The sequence below is a fragment of the Ursus arctos genome, unplaced genomic scaffold (assembly GCF_023065955.2).
Source record: "Ursus arctos isolate Adak ecotype North America unplaced genomic scaffold, UrsArc2.0 scaffold_14, whole genome shotgun sequence".
Lineage (NCBI taxonomy): Eukaryota > Metazoa > Chordata > Mammalia > Carnivora > Ursidae > Ursus > Ursus arctos.
Window position 1 is genome coordinate 45,281,203 of NW_026622808.1, and position 18,008 is coordinate 45,299,210.

The 18,008-nt window shown below is 47.2% G+C and overlaps 1 protein-coding gene across 4 annotated transcripts in view; it reads right to left on the bottom strand.

Annotated features, from left to right (window-relative positions):
- Positions 1–1,414: 1,414 nt before the first annotated feature.
- Positions 1,415–18,008, bottom strand: part of PRICKLE2 (prickle planar cell polarity protein 2) — a 311,727-nt gene continuing 295,133 nt past the window's right edge. For all 4 annotated transcript variants that reach the window (XM_026501177.4, XM_026501174.4, XM_044384993.3 and 1 more), the window contains one exon: positions 1,415–7,464. In XM_026501177.4, the coding sequence (XP_026356962.1) occupies positions 6,590–7,464 (875 nt within the window). In that variant the 3' untranslated portion in view covers positions 1,415–6,589. The remainder of the gene's footprint in view (positions 7,465–18,008) is intronic.

Consider the following 18,008-nt stretch of genomic DNA (forward strand, 5'->3'; position numbering starts at 1 on the left):
ATTCCTGCTAATAACGGAAAATTAACTGTGTGGCTTGGGTAGGAGTCAGTTTCTAGGATCCTTAATGAACAAAGATGCTAAGAAAGCAAAGCTTTTGCTTTGGTGGTTCTCAACCAGGAGTGATTTTTATCCCCAAGGGACATTCAGCAACGTGTGGAGGCATTTTCTTTCTTTTCTTTAAAAGTGTGTGAAAATAAAGATAACATACAATTTACCATTTTTAGGTGCTGAGTTCAGTAGTATTAAGTATATTTCCATTGTTGTGCAAACAATTTCCAGATTTTTCATCTTGAAAAACTAGAATTCTATATCCATTCAATAACTTTCTAGTCTCCTCCCCCACCTCCAGCCTCTGGAAACTACTATTCTATTTTCTATCTCTCTGAGCTTGACTATGCTAGGTATCTCACGTGAAGTGGAGTTATACGATGTTTGTCTTTTTGTGACTGGTTTATTTCATTTGTCACGATGTCCTCTAGATTCATCTATGTCGTAGAAGGTAACAGAATTTTCTTCTTTTTAAAAGTGAATGATATTCCACTGTACGTACACACCACATCTCGCCTATCCATCCATCCACTGATGGACATTTGGGTTGCGTCCACCTCTTAGCTATTGAGACTAATGCTGCTATGAACATGGGTGTGCTCAGATCTTTCTGAGGCCTTGCTGGGGCCCTGCTTTCAATACTTTTGGGTATAAGCCCAAAAGTAGAAGTGCTGGATTATATGGCAGTTCTATGTGTACATTTAAAAAAAAAGATTTTATTTATTTATTTGTCAGAGAGAGATACAGAGCACAAGCAGGGGGAGCGGCAGGCAGAGGGAGAAGCAGGCTCCCTGCTGCATGGAGAGCCCGATGCGGGACTTGATCCCAGGACCCTGGGATCATGACCTGAGCCGAAGGCAACTGCTTAACTGACTGAGCCACCCAGGCATCCCTATGTGTACATTTTTTGAGAAATTGCTGTGCTCTTTTCCACAGAGGACACACCATTTTACATTCTCACCCACAGCACACAAGGGTTCCAATTTCTTAGCTTCCTCACCCACCCTAGTTATGTTTTATTTTTTTGATAGTAGCCATCCTAATGGGCATGATGCCTGGAGAGAGCTTTGGTTGTCACAACTCAGGCGGAGGGGAGCTACTGGTATCTAGTGCATGGAGACGTCAGCATTGTTGCTCACCCAAACATCGTACAAGGCCCAGGACGGTCCTCCGCCGCCAACAATGAACTGGTCCCAAACGTCAAAAGTGCTGAGGTTGAAAAATCCCATTGACACAATCGAATTCATCCTTCATAGCAAACCTCACCCCCGGACACGTGTAGCCTCTGTCTTCTTCGTTGAGATGCTCAAAAGCAAAGATTTCAAGAAATCTGGAAAGGGAGGGAGGACTGAGAAGATTGGCAACATTTCTTTTATTCAAATTTTATTGGAAGTTTACAAATGTATTACAGACATCAGTAAAACATATCCATTTTACAGGGCACGGATCTCAAGCAAAGTGTTCACAACAGTCTCTGGCAGAGCCCACACCAAAGGCCCGTTGAAGACCTTCTTTACAAATAGCTTGACACTCGACACACAACACAGAGTCTGGCCTGCCTCACCTTCTCAGACCCTCTGAGGTTTTGTTTATGCACTGGGAGTTAAAGCAGGAGATGGGCAAAGCAATCCTGTACAGGAAAGAATGTGTTTAGGAGAGGGAAAAGTGCCAAAGTCCTAATTTGCTAAGGAAAAGGAAGGACTCGTAGACCTTAGAATGTTAAGTCAGGGTCCATCATTGAACCAAAATGCTTTATGGAAACACAGGAATATCAACTAGAGAGGTTGGAGAACAGACCTTATTAGTGGGTAACTCTCTCCAAGAAATTTTAGAAAGGTGGGTCAGTGACCTATTGAACACGAATGGCCAAATGCCCAGTAGGGTGAAGGGATGTCTCCGAAAACGCTTAGGATAGAACATTTTTTCTCCATCCTACAAATTCATCGCATCTAAATCACCAGAAATGTTTTCCTACATGACGTGACTTTCCTCCCTCCTTTTTTTATTCCCCTTGGGGAAAGCTAGTTTTGTCAGCAGGAAGCTTATCAAGGAGTATAGCTCCCAATAGTGAGTCATGGTTTATGGCAGTCTTGTGTTGACTGGGCTACTGTTATGAGAAAACGGAAAAGGAATCCAGTCCTTTCTTGGTCCTAACCCTGACAACTGCTTCCAAGTGGTCAGACAGACAAGCTCTGGTGTCTGCTGACGCCCCCAAGGGACCAAGCACCGGAGGCAAGGCAAAGCTGTCTTCATTTCTACTTCCTTTGTGCTTCGAGAGATGTACCTCAAAAGGCGGCAATCTGAAACTGCCTTCAAAATCAGGAAAGGAGGCTTCAGGAGTCCTGCAGTGGAAGGCTGGCCGTAGAGCCCATTCCAAAGCCTTGAAGCTGCTAAACAGTTGCTAATAGCAACTCTTCTCGCACGAAATATTCCGATAACTGGTTTCATTTCCCACTTTCCTTTGGTCATAGAGAGATCCTCCTTCCCAGACATTAGCATCTTGTTTCTGTTAGACAGAAATACACAAAGAGCTCTTCTCCTTGGAATGTAAAGATTTGTGTTATTTCTTGTTAGAAGGTGGTATTGGACAAAGAGTAAGATGGCCTCTTATCTGACCTCTGCAAAAGGATGGACAGAAGGTTGCCTGTCATAACTGGCCAAGAACACGGGAATGCAAAAGGAGGCCAAAGAGATTTGTCTTTGTTCTGCTTAAAGAAGTCAGCCTCCACTTTGGGCATCCACAAAGGAACTGGGCTCTCACAGCCATTTATGGAGGATGCTTTCTAAAAGGTTGGTGTACTCTTTTGGGCCCATGGCAAATGATGGAAAGGCAAATAAAAATCAGTTCACAAATGAGATTTGTTATCAAATGACCTTAGTTCTAATCAACTGATCCTGGCTGCTTGGAGTGTCACAGAGATTTCTGAGGCTGCATCCATGCTCCCTGGGAAAGCGCAGAGCAATCCACTGGTTTTATCAGCCGGGTCGCAGTGATGGCAAAGCACATGCTACATCCATGTCTTCGCTGGCTGGACCTGAACCCAGCAATGGTGAGGGGTACCCAAGAAGTGGAAAGCCACTGTCGGAGAAGGAAATAGAGTTTGTTGCAGGGCAAAAGCATCCTACAGAATGGGAAAAGTAGATGAGCAAGAGTTGTCTCCTGGTCCCCTACTGGAAAGACCCAATTGCTTGTTCACTGGGCTGAGGGCAGAAAGGAAGGACTAGAGATGAGAAGGTGAATGGAGAAAGAAGGCATCAAACAACCAACACTAGGAACGCTACCCGCCTTGAACCTGCGCAGGACCAGGGAGCACGGTGCTTTCCCTCACCTCATTCGCCTTCACACTTGATAGAGATCCCGAACTACAGGACAGAAGGAAGGGCACCTGAATGCCACAGTCCATGCCACCAGGCTGCTAAGAGAGCTGTTCACAGTATCAAGGGCTGTATGTATCGGCAGGGCCATTCAGGAAAGCGTCAATGGCTACTTCTTCCTGGGGAAGAGTCAGTTCTGTTGCCACTGAATTGAGCAGTGATAAGAAATGACCTGAAGTCCAAAGCAGTGGTTTTAACCGAAAGACAAGAAGACCAATTATGAAGAGAGGTAGAAAAAGCAAACCCAAGGCATTAGAGATGAGAGGAAACTAGGAAAAGATTACTTTTCTAGAACAGTCTATCGAAGCTGAAATGATGATCTAGGAAGAGGTGACGGTAAGCCCCACTCACTGGCAAAACTTGACCAGGAAGAGCTCGTGGTTATGATGGAGGGAGCCGGTGAGGACCCTAAGTTCCTGCCTCAGAAGAGAACACGTTGATCAATGTTTTTGGGAATGGGATTCTGTGATGTTAGGTGTAACTTATCACACATGGTGGAAATTCCTACAACAATGATATCCTGCTCTCTCCAGGGCATTCACTTGGAGGTCCCATCACCTTTGTGATGATTTGACCAGCCTCACGGGCATCGTCTGTAAGGTGCCTGACTGCATGGGGGGTGGGGAGAAGCCGCGATGGAGCACATGGAGGTGACCTTGGTTATAGACAGCGTGACCCTGAGGCTTGCATCTCAAAATATTTCACGCTCTGGCCAGTTGAGCTGCCGGATGCTTCCTGGGCAGCGAGCTCTGAAATCACTTATTCCTCTCACCCCTTCATGGGATGTGGCTACGGGTCGGTTTCTGGCCACCCTCTTCTTTCTGCCGATGGTGGCTCAAGCCTCATCTGGGGAAAGCAAGAGGTACTTTTGGAAAGGATGGAGTTAGAAAGCAGTTTTTACCAGGAGAATTTCTTTCATTGGATTCCAGGCCACAGAGGACAGACATTATTTTCAGCTGTTTGCTATGTTAAGCGATCTACTTTTGTCTCTCTTTTCTTTTTCCAAAATGCCTTTTTAGTCTCATCAATCGAGGAACTCAAAACTCCAAATTGGACTCGCCCGATTTCTACCAGAAACCTGCCACTTCAGTAGCATGGCGTTGCACATTATTTCTTAATCAGTTTTGCCAAGCAGTTTACAAACTTACTATACAAACGTAATAGAGTTAATTCTCCGGAGGCTTGGATAATTAATGAAGCATTTAGATATGAAGATAGCATGCGGAAAACAGCCACAACCAACATTTGCATTGCTTTTTTAAAAAATCAGTGACAATGACAAATGTCATATTAATACCTGAAAAGCAAATTATTTTAATACATCCTGAATGGAGTGCCATTTCCACGTCCTTTACAGCCTTCTTTTCCCCAGACCCACCATTTGGGATGGTGTCTGAAAAGCCACTTTTCACATTCTCTCCATAAAAATATACTAGAAAATATTAACTACTATACTGAAAAGAGAGCACGCTCACCTCACCATGGCAGATGGCCACTGAGATACACCGTGTAACTACATCAACAGTACATCTCACTAAAGGTGGGTCCTCCGATGGATTATTTCAACTGCCACAATCCATTAAAGGGAGGAGGAGAATGGAAGAAACAGCAAGCGCTTCATTTTGAACTGAAGCAAGGTAGGAAGTTTTATTTTACTATAAACAACACAACCGTTAAATGTCTTCTTCAAGCAAACTCACTTTTGAGCCCATTTTCTGTCTGACCAACAGTCCCCAAAGTTCAACATGGAAATCCCCCTCTGAACTGCATTTGTTTTTCAAGGTCATTACCCTGAAATCTCCCGAGCAGCTCCCTTTCCTGGGTAAACCCAGACACTCTGGTTACGGGGTGTGTTAAACTGGATTCTTTCCACAAGCACTGGGGGGGTTATTCAAGGCAGTGGTCACCTCCACTCTACTTCATTTCCAGAAGCTCTTCTTTGCTCTGACCTTCCTTCATAGTCCCCTTCAGTCTCTACCCTTGACCTGCTTTCTGCTTTCGAATTCCCTTGTTCCTTCTTCATGCATGACGTACGATCTAGAACACCCCGTCACTCCCAGAGCCCCGCCGAACATTTTGCCCCTAAATGTCTACTGCTTAAGTTCATTTGCACTGAGGACAACCGGTTGTCAGGCGAAGGCAGCTGTTCCGTCTGCCTTGGTAAAGGGAAGCAGATAATATAATCCAGGACACATGAGCACCAGAAAATAATGCCACATTCAAAACAACGTCATGCTGACATCACACGACGGGTACCACTCACAGTCACTTTCATTTCCCCCAAGGGACAGATCAATAGCAAGCAACTTCAATGTTCCCAGCAGGGATGGCGTTGCTCACGGGACTTGACGGACACTGGTTGGTTTCTCTAATTGGCAAAAGTTACGTTTGCAATTAAAAAAAAATTACTATCACTTTGTAGAGAAGGAATTCTACCGAGGGTGGGAGCAGATTTAAGGATGTCTCCTTAAGATGGAATGGAGCATAAAATACTTTGGGTGTAAGAGTTAATTTTTTTTTTCAGCCACAGAAAGTCAAATTGAATAAACTCCTTTGAAAAAAGGTCTCACTGACATGTAACAAATTTGTATAGAAAAAAGAAAAAAAAAAAAAAAAGGTGGTCCTGGACCACCCCTGAATACTACTCAAAGACAAAGCGGGGTGTGCATGCAAGTTCCACTGAGTCCTACGATATAGAAATTCCTTTGATATTACAAAATACAAAAATATTTTATCAGAACTCTCATTTACATTGCATTTACAATGGACATGTAAATAACTTAGTCTTGGGTCCTGGCTAATAAACAAATTACTTCACTGGAAAAAGGGTCCTAAAAGTAAGAGAACCAGAGAGGATATAAGCGAGCGGGAAACAGTTTGCCATCTTGCGAAAGGCGACTCAACACAGACTGACGGGAAGGAGGGGACCGACCCTGGCCTCCAGAGTCTACAGCGTTTCCAAAGTGAAATGTGCAAATAAGAGTCGACATGCCGAGAACTGTGTCTACCTATTGAGTCAGGCTCTAGCCTTGCCTCCACGACGGCCAGCATTTCCCTCTTCTCCTCCAGCAACCACCCCGAAAGCGCTTTAAAATTTAAAACAGTGCAAGTTTCTGAATGTACATTCTTAGCTCCCATCTTCCCCCATTCCCTGACCCCGATCCTATTAAGAAATGATACAGTTTTTGCTCTTTTGTCTCTTCCGGCTGTGCAACTGTCCCCTGCCCCCTAACGTGGAAGACTTGGGGAGGCCATACGAGCTGTATTTGTGCAACAGCTCGTCGCTTGTGACGTATCGCAGGCGCGCGGGCTGGGGGATGGGTTCTCCTAGGAAATAGCCCTCGTTGTCGGACTCCGAAGAGGAGGAGCAGGTGGAACACCAATCATACTCGGCGAAGTAGGGTCCCCACCGCTCCCCAAAGGCGTTCTGCAGAGCCAGGTCCGACACCGTTCTCGGGCACTGGCCGTACAGGTCCCTCCGGGACCCTTGGCCCAGGCTCTCCTGGAAGCTGCGCTGGCGCAGGAACTGGTCGTAGTCCTCCCTGGCTCTGAGGGGGGGCCTTTCTTTTAACCGGGAGATGGCCTCGCGCTCGCTGGCCAGGTGGAGGGCGTTGTCCGAGCGAGAGCGCCGGGAACGCCTGGAGCGGTGAGGCCGGAAGCGGCGACCGTCGTCGCGGGAGGTACTTCTCCTCCGCGTGCGCTCGCTCATGGGCTGGATCCTCATGCCCTCCTGCCCCGGCAGCTTGCTGCCTGCCATCCCCCCATCAAAATCGAAGCTCTGATGCAGCCTGCCGTGGGACTGCAGGTCTCTGTACCCGATGGGGTTGCCGAGCTGGTGGAGGTTTCCCTCCATCTCCTGGTACTGCTGGGCGGACAGCAGGCTGCGAACCGACTCTGCGCTCCGGAACTGCATGGACGAGTTAAGGGTGCCCATGTTGCTCAGCTTCTCAGAGACATTCATTCCAGAGTCTTTGCTGAGGTCAGGCATGGAAAACCGCGAGAGGTGCTCCTGGCGCTTGGCGCCACCATCTGCGGACAGGCCTGGGGGGAGAGAGGGAAGAGAGGTCCACGGAGGTTAATACAGATGGTCAGTCTTGTTCATCGGAACCACCGGCTATCCAGGATCGCTGCATACGGTTGTGCAGTGGTACACTGCACAAAGGCTCTCTCGGAATGTGTGGGAGAGCTCTCCCCACTCCACAGGGGGGTAGTGCCCACCTAGAGAGGGCGCCTGGTTAAAATGCATCCACAGAGGGACATTTTATTAGTTACTAATTCCTCCAAAGGCTCATCGAAGTCACTAGGAGCGCATAGTACTTCTTATGCATGCTTCCTCTGTTTAGAATTTCACTTTACAAAATGCTTCAATTACTTCTTTGATCTCATGCTGCACTGTAAATACGTAGAACAGATACTTTGGATGTGGAAGTTTTCAGTGACAGATGCTGGGCCATGCCCAAGCACTTTCTACCAACACTGAGCCTCGCATCTAATCCCATGATACCAGACCAACTCACTTTCCTGTTAGTCTCCAGCAGCTTCGCCCTGTGCCTGCAGTCCCCAAGCCCCACAGCTCAAATGTCTGGAACACTAAGTGACTCCCTGCATGTACACAGAGGGATATTTACTCTCTCAGGATCTTTAGTAAATGACTGCTCCAGGGTTTTAAATGGGCCCCTAACAGCCAGAAGATGTGAGTGGGACTCTGGGATACTCCTTCTTCCCCAGGGGAGGCACTTTTTAAAACAACACCATGACCAGCGGGTATCTCTAACAATGGACCCATAGTCCCTGAGTGCTGTCACCGGCATTACTGAAATGAAAACCATTTTGCAGGTAGCGGGAGATTCCTGACTCGAGTAACTTCCATTTTGCGCACCCTAAAACAGCACTCTCGAAAGAGAAGCTTAAGAACGGCCCAGGTGGTGAAATCTCGGCATTTTCACTCATTATCTATTGGAAGATGAGCAACTTTGCCATTGCTGGTTGCAGGAAACATGTCTTTGGATTGCAATGGCCCATAATGACCCCTGCCAGTGGTCTTTCTTCCCTACCTGCTGGGGCCAACAACTCCACTCCCCTGACAAAACTAATGCTATGAACACTTTGAAAAACTACCTAGCAATATTTGTTTAAGCTAAATACACACACACACACACACACACACACACACACACATTATCAATGAAGCTGCTTTGAATATCTGTGTCCCTTTGTGTATGTGGACTTATGTGTTATTTCTGTTGGGTGTAAAATTAGAGTGGAGATTCTATGATTTTCCATTGCTACTCTTGATTATACACCAAACAGAAATCAGTTTATAGGTCCCAAAAATGTACAAGGGTATTCAGAGAAGCTTTCTTTATAGTAAGTTGGAACTATAAAGAACTCAGATGTCAATTAATAGGAAAAAGGATCAATAAATTGTCTTTTATACCGTTCCTCCTTAAAAGGAGTTAGGAGTCTGGAGAGGTGGCTGATTCCGGGAGAGGAGGAGGGAAGGTAAGAGATGAGCCTGGAACATCTTGCTCTGCCAGAACCGAAGGAAATGAAACGTGAGGGGCTCTCACTCGCCAAAGCTGAGCACTTGAACATCGAAACATTAAAAATAGTAATGATTCATAAACCACTGAAAAAAGAGGAAATCATGAGTCCCTACTGATAGCAGATAAATACACCAATAAACAAATGGGGGAGAAGACTAGGCTCTTGTATACAGTAGAATGTCGAGCAGAATGAGTACGCATAGAAGGGGTGCCGGATTTGGAAGACCACCATTTTGTAACCCCTGTACGTAAAGACTGCTTCACGCAAGAGTCAAATCATGCTCAAGTCAGGGGGGTAAAATTTGATGGGAGAGCAGGATATTTGCATGGTGTTAAGTGTTTCTCCATGTATTTATTAGTTTGTAAGGAAAAATCATTGATGACGTGGAATTGGACATCACGTGTCTCCCGACGTAGGTCCTGAGGACCTACGTCGCTCATGCAGTGTTCCAGTCAGGAACATTTCCTGACTGGATTCAGAAGGAAACATCAGATAAACTCCCAAATGAAGAAAATTCTATTAAGAAAAGAAAAGGGACTATAGCCTTAAATCATTTTTTCCCCACTATCATAAAAGTCTGAGGGAATGTTCTATGCTGAAGAACACAAAGGAACCATGGCAGCAATATAGAATACCTGATCCCTCTGGAACCTATTCTCTAGTGAGAATGTTATAGAGCACAACTGTGGAACGACTGACAAAAATTGGGACATGGGCAATTAATAACCATATTATGCTAAATCTACTGTGGTAATTTTGATAATGGTGGTTAATTATGATAATGTTGGAGAAGATCCCTCCTCTTGGGAAATACACGGGGAAGAATATGGTAGTACATGGCTGAGCCGGATGTGACTTCCTCTCAAATGGTTCAGGAATACATTGTGTGTGTGTGTGTGTGTGTGTGTGTGTGTGTGTGTGTGTGCATGCGCGCACAAGAGAGAACCAACGATAAACTAAACACAACACCATGCAAATATCTTGCTCTCCCTTCAAATAGCACTGTATGCAACAGGGTAAACTGTTAACCAGAGGTGAATCTAGGTAAAGAGTACATTCTGGGTATTGTTTGTTCCATTTTTGCAACTTTTCAGTAAGCTTGAAATTATTGTGAAATAAAAAGTTTCCTAAAAATTGTAGTGTATGCATATATAATGGTTTGGTTTTCCATGCACAAGGAAGTTACTGGGGCTAGGGGGTGGCCGTGTATGCAACTGGCATCTAATGGGCAGAGGGCAGAGAGATGTTGCTGAATGCCGTACAGTGCACACACAGGACAGTTTCCACAACAAAAAATTATCCAGCCCCAGAGGTCAGTCATGCCACAGCTGAGGAACCATCATATGGGGGAATTCCACACAACGACGAGAATGAACGACGACACCCAGCAACGGGGATGAATGTCGCAGAAAATGCTGGCAGACACAAAAGAGTATGTGCTGTGTGAGCCCATTTATATGAAGTTCAAGAGCAGCCTGAGACTGTCTACGGTCAGGTCAGCAGGAAGGGACGTAAGGGAAACTTCGAGGGTGCTGGAGATGTTTTGTATCTAGATCTCGGTAATGGTTATAAAAAGATACACAAAAAAAAATCCTCGAGGTGCAGTTTTAATATTTTGTTTTTTTACCTTCTATAAGTTATACCTCAATAACATGGCATAAAAATAAAGCAGTGTTCTCATTAAAGAGCCAAATTTAAATGCTGGATATGCCTGTGGAGAAACTATTCTGCCAACCACGACACTTTCATATAGATTTTTTAATTCCATTACTGGGGTAATTGTCAGGGCACGAGGGGATGAGTTCTTTAACTCCCACTTTCCCTGCTGCTTATCTCTGACACGCACATCATAAAAGCTGATTTACGACAGCCTAATCACTTCCAGAACCTCTCCAACCTGCGGGCGGAGAGGACAGGACAGCAACCAAGGATGATGAATGAGTCGTCGGAGCAGATGAACTCCATCCAGTAGGGAAGGAAAAAAATTCTTCAAAATCACCGGGAAAAGTAAAAGCTATAGGTGGGTGCAGTGATCTTTGCTGGGCTCTCTCCTCAAGGCCTGGAGTGGAATCAGGGTCAGTATCCACAAGCGAGTGAAGACCATAAATTCCCAAACAAGCTGTTTTCCTGACCCTGTCTTTTCTAAGCCCCCAAGTCAAGCGTTTCTGTATGTGAACAGATTCTTATTTCAATGAGGAGGTTAACAGGAAGAAGGGCAGCTTCAGTCCCCCTGGGAGGTGATCTTGCCCTCTCGTGCTGTACTTCTGTGTTCTGGGCAATCTCAGGATAACCTTAACCACCTCAACCCTCCCCAGAAGAGAAAAATGCTCTGTCAAGAACAGGAGGGACCCGTTGCCCAGCCCACGGCCTACGACTGATTGCTTATCCCAAACATAGGCTATTCCCTCGGGGACATGGGGATGGGATTGGAAATGCTACCTGCTCACTGAAGACATTATTAATACATTAATTTACTTATGAATAAACCTTATTGATTAACTCAGATTTTTCTCCCGGGTCTTCCCGCACGCAGAACATGAACAGAAATGGCCGACGTTGCCCACTGATGAGCATCAATCATGCATTTGCCCCTCAACAGGTATCTCTGTGGTTAATTTCATTATTGGCAAAGTCCAGAGTCCTTATGCAGACCTCAAGACCCTCAGGGACCTCAAGATCACCCACAAAATGCTCTTCCCAGCTTACTTGGCTTCAGCTGTATCTTCACTACCAGCAAGCCCATTCCAGCCCTCTTTGAAAAACCCTCCCCTCCACTGTTGACTTCCACTCATCACTAATGTCACCTCTTCAGAGATGCCTGCCCTGATTGCTCTAAGTATCAAGTTATCCCCCCAAGAACAGTCACTTTGTAGCCTTGACTTCTAACGTCCCCATCCTGACTTACTTTCTTAAGTTCATATGTTTGCAGTTGAATGGATGTCCCCTGGGAGCAGGGATCATGTCCCCTGTTCATCGGACTCCCCCAGAACTAGGAGTGCCCCCCTGGTGCTCAAAATATGTACGGAATTAAGGTCAATGAAGCCTCACACTGCCACAGCGAGGAAAAAGCAGCTACCCTCTGACCTGGAGTGGGCCAGGACTTAAAGAACAGCCAATTGTAATTCAGACATGGGGGATGCCAACTGTCAGGAATAGAAACTCACGGTTACACATGTCAATCTCATTGTCTGTGATGATTCGTTATGCGGCCTACAATCTGGGGCTTCTCCAATTCTAAAGTTGAAGAATGGGTGGTTTATAATTAGCTCCTCGATCTGCACAAAGTGTATGGGCTTATTAATCACAGCTCTGGAGATGTGTTTAAATTAGCAGCTTCCATGCGCCCAAGACTATCACCAATTATACCTCAACTTGAGAAACCCTCCCTCCCTCCCTGCGAGCTGAGCTGGAGAGCCACTCCCTGGCTGAGTGACTTGGGGAAATCTTTGGGCCTCTAGAGACACATCTCTAAAATGGGTATAACAACAGTATCTGAGTTTGGAAGTTGTAGCAACATTAGATGAGGAGAAATGTACTTTTCCTCGTTAAGACTCATCACAATTGCAGTACCTCCGTGTGGTCTCTCTTTCACCTTCAACTCCTGGGCTAGTCTAGAACCTCCAAGAGGAACTAACTCCTGTTTGCCAGCCCTCATCTCGCTGCCTGGTATCGTGGTATTCTATATGCTGGAAGAAAGTAGTCAACAAGACCCCAAGCTGCCAGTGAAAGAAGGCGTGCCCCAAGAATTTTATACCCAGCCAACTGTAAAGGCAAACAAATGCTTCAAGGTGTGATCCTATGAATGAACGAACCCGAGAAAGACGACCCACCCAGGCTAGACACATGGCAATGTTCACTGAAGAGGAGCTGCTGTTAAAATGATTTGCACCTCCGAACTGCAGCTGGGGATGCTTCTCTACACAGAGGAAATTCATCTCTTTATTCCATTTGTCTGTGCAGCACGAGACTCAGTGTCAAATCACTGCATATTGATAGAGCCCAACCAAATGGGGCTCTAACATGTCACTCTCTCCTGTTGCAATAGACACACTTTATTTTCTTGCTGCCCAAGCTATGATGTGTGCACGTGCATGCCTGCAAGCCAGGTGTGGTGGGGGAGGCGGAGACTGCCAACTCCATTCTCTGGGGAGCCCGTAGAGTCTGACCCCACATGTGACACTGGCATGATCACAGCACCCCAACACATTCTGGAGAAGCTGGCTGAAGAACCCCATCTGATCGCATGAGACACGGATGCAAAGTCATTCCCTCTCCAGGGGAACTCTTTGTTTTTAATAGACAGAGAGGGTCTTTTCCTCCCCAAATACTGCAGGATGTATGAGCAGGGCTCCATGGTGACTGGGAAGCTAATGGCCTACATCTATCCTTATCCCAGCGATCGGTGTGGCTGGGAGCGACACGAATGCCCAGGGGCTGCAGGTTTCTGTCAGCACCGCAGGCCTTGCCCCCACAGGGAAAGGTCCGCATGGAATTTTGCCTGTGCTCCTATGTGGTTAAACTGTCAGCACAAAGCTACAGCCGGGGTGCTGTAAGCAACACGAGCATGTCAGTCTCAGCAACAGCCCCGCACTGCAAGTGCAAGGTCTCATAGAAGCGGCGACAGCGAGAAAAATCAATACCTTCAAAGAATGCCCTGGGTCTGATGGAAGAAAGGCACTTTTTGTGGTGTTTCGTCCCTCCGTTTATTCTAAGAGCAGAAGGTACGCACTCAAGTCCGGAGAGAAGGCAATGCGGACTTCAAGGTAACACAGCCCTTTGCTACACCTTTCTGTTCCTTATTTACTGTGCTTTCTAGTCCTGTCCCTCCCCTCCAAAAAAACTGGCACAGAAAGACATAGCTGTGTTTCTGCCAGCCTAAACGGTGCACTCTCATTTTACATTTCTGTGCAGTAAAAGAAAGAATAACTACTCATCTTAGCCCTCCAGACATTTACGACTCATGATGAGGATTTAGTTCTCTTGCGGTAGGGTTTTCCCTTTATGACTTTTTTTTTTTTTTTCTCCTGAAGCAGAGACATGAGTAGGAACTGTCTGGGATAGGGGTTTGCAAACTAGAGCCCATGGTCCAAATTCAGATCACTACTTGTTTTTGTAAATAAAGTTTTATTAGAACATGACACACCTATTTACGTGCACACTGTCTAGAGCTGTTCTCCTACTACAATGGCAGGAATGAGTAGTCACGACAGAGACTGTATGACCTACGAAGCCTAAAATATTTATCATCTGGTCCTTTCTAGAAACCGTCAACCTCTGGTTTAGAACCTCTGGTTGAGAAGCTGAATCAAGCCCAAGCTTCCCCAAAGTCATGCACTCTGCACAGTCTGAGTGTCTCAGAGCCTGCAAAAAATGTCTTTGAGGGACACGCGGATTCAAGTGTGTGTGGGGGTAGTTTGATCAGGTCCCTTAGGATTCTTTTTCAACTAAGTCAATTGATTTCATCAACACTCAGAATTTCAAATTGGCAACAGCTGGAGAGAAGCTGTCATCTGGGCAGTGGAGTTTAACCACCACCACATGTTCTTCAGTGACAGAGCACGGAATGTTCGAACAGAGCAGGACAGGGAAGGCTGCGGGGTGGGGCTGGAAAGAGAGGGAGAAGGGGAAAGGAAAGGGAGCAATTATGGATACACTCAAAATTCCTCGCTACTAAGAGTGTGACATGTGGCTAGCGGCAACGGCGTCCTCCCCAGACGTGCGGAATCCCGACCTGCCTTTGCATTCGAGCCTGTGGTCATTCACATGCCCTTGAGGGTTAGAGGAACACGGTGCCGGACTTGTGACAGAGTTCAGGGACAATCTTCTTTGCAGCTAAAGGTGCTTTGACTCCAGGAAACCCCACGCCCTCAGACGCTGACTGATTCAGGGTTCCTCAACTTGGGCCCGATTAGCATGTCGGGCAGGATGATTTTTGTTTTACTGTGTGGGGGCTTCTGTGTGCATCACAGGATGGTTAGCGCCGTCCCTGGGCTCTACGCACGAGAGGCCGGCAGCACACCCCTCCACTTGTGACAACTCACCATGTCTCCAGACAGCGCCACATGTCCTGTGGGAGTAAAACAGCCCCAGCTGAGGACTGCTGCTTGAATAGATCCAGTGCTGGGGCTGCTGCGGACCACAGCCTCAGAAGGGCTCTGCTCCTGACCTCCCAGCAAAGCTGGGTCAATCCTGCTTCACCCCACCACACAAATGCGAGCCTGACTACCAGACAGGCTGGACACCCTCTCTTTCTAGAGAAGGATGAGTTTGGGGGTGGTAATGTCTCCCAAATCAGGGAGCTGCAAAGTTGTCTCCTCTCTAAACTCCCCTCAACCCACCCACTCCTGACAGTCTCTCTCTCCCTCGGTGGGTTTCAAGAGTTCCCTGTGGTTAAAGCCTTCACTGTCTCATTTTCCTCCTCCATCTGAAGCGTTTGAAATCTCGAGCCCTGACGCAGCTCTCTTCCTTAACTCTGGTCACAGCCTGTCTAGTGGGTCCCCAGCGACGAGCTGGTCATAAGTGCTTACAGTCACGTGTCCGCCATCTGCTCCTGGGGTTCCAGGAAAAGTGCTGGCAGACGCAAGACACAATTTTCTTCGGGCAGCTGCTGCCGAGAGGGAGGCTGAGGCGGGATGGGGGGAGAAGGTGCATGCTTCTGACTTCACACCACCCCACTGCACGCCGGATGCCCCTCCGGGGAAGGGCCCTTTCCCCGTCCCTGACCACTCCGTGCGACTGGCCCCAAATCAAGAACAGCTGCTTCACAACCAGCTGGTTCTCAAGGAGGCCATGACCAATGCTGGTTTCCCCAACAGAGGCATTGGTTTTAGCAGCATTCATTCCAGAGACTTGCCTTTGAGCCAGAGTGGTTGGGAAGTGACAAGTGTCACAATAGGACTAAAACCGCTTTTCTGGCAGACCCAGGACAGTTACCAGAGACAGCCTGGTCAAGATCGAAACCCTGATTCAGACTGGAGGTCCCTTGCCTTCTATCTGCTGAATTGCTCATTAACTTCCTCATAAAGTTACCCCAGTAAAGATCGACGTGTAAGGTAGTGAAGGGGGAGACCAGGAAGTGACAGTTCTAGAAACATGTGGGGTGAATTTTAACTCCTATCCGGCTCCGTGGGGGACTGTGGCTGCCTAGCCACAGAGCCTATTGCTAATTGAAAGGATGCATAAAAAATTCAAACCAGGTGAAGATTGTTTGCCAGGGTTTGCTCTGGGCTCACACTGACCCCATGCTGCTTTCCAGAATCCATTTACCCAAGTCAACAAGCAGACCACACTGGAGTCTATGTTTAGGAAAACACTTGACGACACAGGACAGAAGCTCAACGGCTCTCCAGCGGCAGAGAACGGGCAGCCAGGCCCTTGGAGACCCGTTTGGTCTCTTCAAAGATTCTAGACGAAGCCCTGCCCCTGCCAGGCTCTGTGAAGCAGGCCCTTTCTGGTGACACCTCAAAAGGATCTGACACGGTACAGGGAAGACAGACAACTCAATCCGCACATCAGTACAGCTGTTACTGTAATCACAGGAGGGAGGAAACGCAACGCTCTAAGACAGAATAAAAGATGAGCTCTACCTAGATGGAGCACTGGCAGAGAACCCTGCGGTGGTGGGCGATAATTATCCTAACACCTAAAGGATGTGAAGGAGCCAGCCGTACACACCAAGAGTGGGCAAAGCGTTCCTTGCAGAGGGAACGAGAACATTCTGTACCAGAGAAAGTTACGCGTGCTCTAAGAAGGGACAGTAGGGCTGTGTCACGGGAGCACAGCGCACAGTGTGAGTCGGGGTGAGGACAGGGAGGCAAACAGGAGCCAGAGGGAGGTTCCGCCAGGCCACCTGGGGTTTGAAAGTGTCCCTCCCGTGCTTGTCTGCAGGATTACTAAAGCCCCCGAGAGGCAGCACAGGGAGTGGCGGAGAGCACTGGCTTCGACGGTCACTTTGCCGCTCTGTCTCCTAGAGCTCTGCCTCTGCAGGCAAGGCCCTGGCCTGCGTGGTGCCTCAGTTCCCTCATCTGTAACATGGGAAGAGTAGACTCCACCTCACTTCCGGTGACAGTGAGCATGAAGTGGGTGAAAACACCAACTTAGAACAGCTGCTGCAGCGCCATTGGCCGGAATGTTCTCATCGTCTTTCACCTCCTATTTGTCACTTTGCAAGTATTTTTCTGCCTGTTGTCAGAGCGCTAAGCATTGAGATGCAAGTTTTTCAAGTAGGGAACAGAGAGCTGGAATAACGTGCCCGAGGTCACACAGCAGCCACTTCAGAACTCCTACTTCCTGCCTTTCATTTGTGTGAGTAGAAAGAGCACAAGGAATATGGCCACCGGGCGTTAGTCAGAGATCTGAGACACGGGAGGCAAAGGGAGAAGTGAAGAACCATCCACACATTCGAGCTTTGAACCAGGGGCCACAATTCACAAAGTCCTTTTCATTAATGGATAACTTCCTGTTGCGTAAATATGAATGACTGCTACACGCAACAGTCTGGACGAAACTCAAGTGAGAGGCGCCAGGCACGAGAGAACACACATAGTACGATTCCATTGATATAACTTTAAAAACCATCCCAAACGAATCCGGACTGTTTGAAGTAGGGACAGTGCTTGCTTTGGAGATGAGGGAGGGGCAGCGGGCAGGAGGGGCATGAGGGGGTTGCTGCGGCCTGGGGGTGGTCTAGTGCTTGACCTGGGCAGTGGTGCAGGAGTGCAATAATTCATTGAGCTGCAACTCATGATTCCTGCACATTTCTGCTTGTTACATATCCATAAAATCTTTATTAAAAATGATCACAAGGAGAGGCAAGAACGTACTCACGACAGCTTGAAAGGTGAATATGTATAACGCAACCCCCTTCTGGTACACAAGACAGGTATGGCTGGGACCTGTGGGTCCAACCGGAAGTAAATATGCTAGGCTTTGCTTGGTCTGAAGGGTTACGTTCCCTTCTTTCCTTTTTAAATTGGAACGCACAAGGACATTCACCACCTACGGTCTCATTCCTGGGTACACTGACACATATATCCCAC